The sequence below is a fragment of the Nannobrachium achirus genome, assembly GCF_963921795.1.
Source record: "Nannobrachium achirus genome assembly, chromosome: 24".
Taxonomy (NCBI): Eukaryota; Metazoa; Chordata; class Actinopteri; order Myctophiformes; family Myctophidae; genus Nannobrachium; species Nannobrachium achirus.
Window position 1 is genome coordinate 19,337,109 of NC_137831.1, and position 5,719 is coordinate 19,342,827.

At 45.9% G+C, this 5,719-nt stretch overlaps 1 protein-coding gene across 1 annotated transcript; it reads left to right on the plus strand.

The window, feature by feature from the left end:
• The first annotated feature begins 1,062 nt into the window (after window positions 1-1,062).
• On the plus strand, window positions 1,063-5,020 carry LOC308280544 (filamin A-interacting protein 1-like). Its single transcript, XM_080720864.1, has 2 exons — window positions 1,063-1,423; window positions 1,796-5,020. Exons 1-2 carry the CDS (start codon window positions 1,362-1,364, stop codon window positions 4,644-4,646), a joined length of 2,913 nt encoding a protein of 970 aa, XP_080576990.1. The 5' UTR covers window positions 1,063-1,361; the 3' UTR covers window positions 4,647-5,020.
• The last annotated feature ends 699 nt before the right edge of the window (window positions 5,021-5,719 follow it).

Sequence of the window (5,719 nt, forward strand, 5' to 3'; positions counted from 1 at the left end):
TTGCGTTACCCAACAGGAACACATGGAGACATTTATACGAGTCCTCCACCCAGCCTGAGGAGAGAGATGCACCCCCCCCCCACCCCCCCCCCCCCCCCCCACACACACACACACACACACACACACACACACACACTTAAGTGTATATACATGTGGAATTAGTGATCGTTGGGGTAGAGAGAGATAAAGAAAGAAGAGGGTGTTTTAGTGGTGTGTATATACCCTGTGGGACTGTAATTGCTGTAAGAAACAGGGGGAATTCCTTTAATAACCTTTCTTTTAGCAGGCAGGGTAGTAAGTCACGGTGGTTTTGGTAAGGCGGGGGAGAGCGTGCGGGGGTACCCGAGAAAGCCCTTCATTAAGGGATTGTTCCATGCCAGCGGGACATCTGTGTGGAAATGCCTGGCAGCTGCATACGCAGCAGTCATAACATCCCCCCGCGCCCCCTATGCGATGCGGGCGGCACTCTGGCCCTGTGATATACACGCAGGAGCCAGACACAGTGACCCTGGCTATGCACGCCGCCTGATGCACTGTAATTGTAAACGGGTCCATGGGTGTGTCTGCGTAATAGTAATACCTTAACACAGTTTGACTGATTTTTATTCCATCTGAGATTTCGAGTTAACCACTGCAGCTTAGTGCTCGACACCGCCGTGCAAAGAAAATAGCTGATCTACAAGGCTGTCGGCTATTTTCACTGCACAACACTGGCATACATCATGTCTAAAAGGATTTTTTTGACAATTTTTGCCTATAACTACAAACCCAATATAAGGATGGCAGGATTAATGGTTAAAGCACTCTTAGTTCTATTGGTTAATCTGAAGTTGTGACATGACAAGGGTTACTCAATTTTAGCTGTTCTCTTGTAGTGTCTATACAATGCATGTTAACATTTTAGTGTGCCGTGTATTCTCAGCTCAGTACATTGTAAACATATTTAACATATTATACATCTTATACAGCTTAATTTCAAAAGGGTTAGCACGCAAAATTATTGTACAGATATAGGAATAACATTAACAAATCTTCTTTTTCCACAACATAATTAACCAGAGAGCGTACAAAAAGCCCAAAAAGCTGTTAATTTAAGCATTTAGTGATCATACTAAGAATTTAAGCAACAACAGGGATCAAGAGGAATTCATAGCCATTCCTTTCACCTCTGTTAGTAATTTACCAACGTTGGTACTGTTTCACACAGGATATATAGCAGGTCATATGAGATGCATCAATGGTAGACCCTAAAATACCCTGGAAACATTTTCAGCTTCACTTACTATTGGGCTTTAAACTGGAGGCTCTATATTTATAGCCATAAGTCAAGTTTCCAAACGATGTGAGAATTAACTGGCAACATGGGAAGGGAACTAAAGAAAAAAAAAAAAAGGTTGACCCGGAGCATTGCAGGCGACCAACCGTGAGTTAAAATGCAGCGATGTTTATGATGTGTTAAATATTCCATGACATAAACTGTTGAGTCCTGTTTGAAATAAAGGGCAAATATGAGTGTTTATAGCGTGACTGTGCTTTGAGTTGTGGGGCCAGTGGGCAATGGCAGTGGGGGCTGGTAGTTGTATTCTTATGCATTTTTCACCTAACATGAGCAAAGAAGAAACCTATTTTAACACAGAGATCTCAAAATTCTAAAATGTTTAACAAGGTGCAACTATGGTTACTCAGCTCTGTGATGGTTTCACAGTAATGAAAATGACAATCATCCTTCTTCATTCAAACCTTTTGTACTGAAGATGACACCTTCTCATTTTGCTTTGTTTCATCCTTCTTACAGGCTGAAGGTGCTAATTGACCAGGAGAAGGCCTACCAAGAGCGAAAAGAGGAGGAGAACAACAAGAAGGTCACAGGCCTGAAGGAGGAGCTGACCAAGCTCAAGTCGTTTGCGTTGACGGTCGTGGACGAGCAGCAACGCCTCACGGAGCAGCTGAGTCAGCAGAAGGCCAAAGTAGAGGAACTGAGTGCCAGTGCGTCAAAGACCCAGGAGGAGCTGAGCACTGCAAACGCCCGTCTGCAGGAGGAGGAAAGCAAGGTCTTTCGCCTGGAGACTGAACTCCGCGACCAGGCCAGTCGCCACCACCAGGAGCAGGAGGCCATGACCGCCAAACTGACCAGCGAAGATGCCCAGAACAGACAGCTCCGTCAGAAGCTGTCCACTCTCAGCAGGCAGCTGGACGAGCTGGGGGAGACCAACAAGACGCTGCGCAGGGCAGAGGAAGAGCTGCAAGAGTTGAGGGACAAAATCAGCCGTGGTGAGTGTGGAGACTCTGGCCTCATGTCTGAGGTGGAGGAGCTGAGGAAGAGAGTGCTGGAGATGGAGGGCAAGGATGAAGAGCTGATCAGAATGGAGGACCAGTGTAGGGACCTCAACAGGAAGCTGGATAAAGAGGCTGGCCAAAGCCAGAGCCTGAAGGCTGAGGTCGACAAACTGAACCACAGGATCATTGACCTGGAGAGGTTAGAGGATGCTTTCAGCAAGAGCAAGCAAGAATGTGGCTCGCTCAAGTGCAACCTGGAGAAAGAGAAGACCGTCTCCAAGGTTCTGTCCAGCGAGCTGGACATCTTGAAAGTCAGGGTCAAGGAACTGGAAACTGCAGAGAGCCAACTGGGGAAGACTGAAATGACGCTTAAGGAAGACCTCACCAAGCTAAAGACGCTGACAGTGATGTTGGTGGATGAGAGAAAGGCTATGGCGGAGAAGCTTAGGCAGATGGAAAACAAGGTCCATAACAGCACGGGTAAGCTGCAGGCCGAGCAGGACAAAGTCACGTCTGTCACAGAGAAGCTCATTGAAGAGAGCAAGAAAGCGCTGAAATCAAAGGCGGGGCTGGAGGAGAAAATGTGCAGCGCTACTAAGGATATTGAAGATCTGAGAGCCAAGCTGAGGGCTGAAGAAGAAAAGAGCAAAGACCTGGAGTCTAATGTTGGTGTGATGAAGAAGAGGCTGCAGTCGCTGGAGGCCATTGAGAGAGAATACTTGAGGGTCAAGGCTAAAGAGGAGCACATCAAGACGCCTGTCAGCAACCGCTTTCAACAGGAAGACAACAAAGTCAAGGACCTGACGCAGGAGGTCGAGCGGCTGAGGCGCAAACTCAAGGACATGAAAGTGGTTGAGGGCGACCTGCTGAAAACAGAGGAGTTGGAGTCACTGGAAAAGAAGTTCTTCAACGAGCAGGAGAGGGCAAAGGCTTTGATGGAGGAGCTGGAGGTGTCCAGGAACGAGCTTGCAAAGTACCAGCTGGCCGAAAAGAAAGAGTGCAACCAAGAGCATGTCCTTTACAATCGGTTAAAGGAGGAGGAGGCAAAGTCCAGCCACTTGACAAGAGAGGTAGCAGCTCTGAAAGAGAAGGTCCACGAGTACATGGGCACTGAAGACTCCATCTGCCGCGTGAAAAACGATCACTCCACACTGCAGAGAAAACTGACCCAGCAGGAGGTCCGGAACAAAGAACTGGCCAGAGAGATGGAGACCCTCACCCGGGAGCTTGAGAGGTACAGGCGCTTCAGCAAAAGTCTCCGTCCTGGTATGAACGGAAGGCGATTTTCAGACCTGCACGTTTCATCCAAGGAAGTCCAGACCGAGCCGCCTGACCTCCTGCCTCCCAACTGCATTACCATGGCGCCACTAGAACGTGCAGTTGTGAACGGAAAACTTTATGACGAGAGTGAACCAGACGATGAGGCAAATTACAACGAGCTTCAGCTAACAAAATGCAGCCCCTCGATCATCAACAACGTCAACAACTTAAACAACAACATGAGAAGGGCCCGAGTGCCACTCAAGAACAAAGAAAGCCCCCAGGTGGTCAATGGTAAAGTGCAACCACGGCAACATGCCAACAATGTCCAGCATGGCGACGTGGTGTTGACCCACAGCCCCGGTCAGCCTCTGCACATCAAAGTGACTCCTGACCATGGACACAATACAGCCATGCTAGAGATTACCAGCCCGACCACAGAGAATGTCCAGTCATACACCAGCACTGCCGTTATACCCACGAGCGGAGGCCCACCCAAACAAAGAATTACAATCATTCAGAATGCATCCCTTTCCCCCACCACAAAATCCATTTCCCCAACAGCAAAATCAAAGGGCTCCCCAGTGTCTGATGGACCATGTTCCCCTGATCGGGCCCTGTCACCTTTCACAATGGCTACTTACTCCAGAACCATGACGCCCGATTCCTCTGGCTCTGTGACCCCGGACAGAGCTATGTCGCCAATACAAATTGTCTCTGTGACAACAGGCACCCCTGAGCGGACCATTTCCACAGAGCCAGTGGAGGTTGTGGGGGGTCACGCCGTCTTCCGAGTGACCCCGGAGAGGCAGAGCAACTGGCAGGTCCAGAGATCCAACAGCTCGGGGCCGAGTGTCATCACCACAGAGGACAACAAAATCCACATTCACTTAGGGAACCCCTTTATTCAGACCATCAGCAGTCCGCCACAGACCCTGAGTCCATGCCACATGCCTGGACTTCAGGAGCAGCGGACTCAGGTCTCGACCAATGGCAGCCCCCCTGCTGTCAAAGTCAACAGCAAAATCACAAGTAGCATCATGATAAAGCCCACCTCCACCCCAATCCAAAGGCCATCACAAATTACAGTAAGTAATGCCTATGACTGACCTAATATCCACCCCTCACCAAAACCCTTCATCACATCCCGTTAATGATCCTTGCCCATTAGATCCACAACACCCTTTCCATTTAACCGTCCTCAGTGTTTCGGCAGAGATTATACCCCTGATGTCTTTAAATATCTGTTTCATTGATCTGTGAATAGAAAGCTAGTTGGTTTTTACTTTGGTTGATTTCATTAGTTCTGTTTGATTAGATAAAGCAATGGTTTGCGTGCATGAAAAAAAATAACCATTTAAAAGCACTAGATTGAAAGACTGATATGACTCTACAACACCAGGTTTTAACTTGTGTGCACTTACTGTATTATACTCAATGGTAAAGTTACCATGTAGGACAGGCTATTTACACTGATGTATCATTTCAATGCTGTTTATACTTCATATTACTCATCTTGCATTTTCTTTAAGTTGTTTTCATTTTATCAATATTAAAGTGTGCAAAAAAGAGGCATTTTAGTTTGTCATCTATGCTTGCATACTTAATTTACTCACTCAAAGCGGCATGTTTTGAATGTTTAAGATTAAAGGGACATTTCAAAAAAAATGTGTAAGTTGCTTGATTCAGTATTTAGATACTTGATATTCATTTAATCAGACACACACCCTTCTCATACAAACCCATTGTAAATTCAAACTCTATTTTAACTTTACTTTTTTAATTATATTCTTTTTATTGTATTATCAAGTATCTACTGTAAATATTGAATCAAGCACCTTAACTGTCCTGGGTGTTCACAAAAGCCTGATTAGACGATAAAATGACCAAAAGTTTTTTGAAAGTGAAATATCCCTTTAAAAATAATCAAAAGAAAATCTGAACATCAAATTGATTTGATTTGAATTCATAGCATGTTCTCTAACATCTAAATACTGAGTTCAGTCACACTTTTTATTTTATTCGTTTTAACCGGTTCTGTGCTGCACAAAATACTCACTTATTGACTCAGTTTTGCATATCAAAAGACAATTAACCACAGAAACCCTATATACTTAGTTGACCTGAATCCCCCAGGGGTCTAGGTCTGCTAGTATTTCCCCATAAACCAAATCTCTTTGCC

What these genes read in the sequence shown, in the direction of transcription:
- LOC308280544 (XM_080720864.1), top strand. Translation starts at nt 1,362, where the DNA reads ATGGGAAGGGAACTAAAGAAAAAAAAAAAAAGGTTGACCCGGAGCATT. An exon ending in AGCATTGCAGGCGACCAACC is followed by an intron (nt 1,424 to 1,795) that starts GTGAGTTAAAAT and finishes TCCTTCTTACAG; the next exon opens with GCTGAAGGTGCTAATTGACC.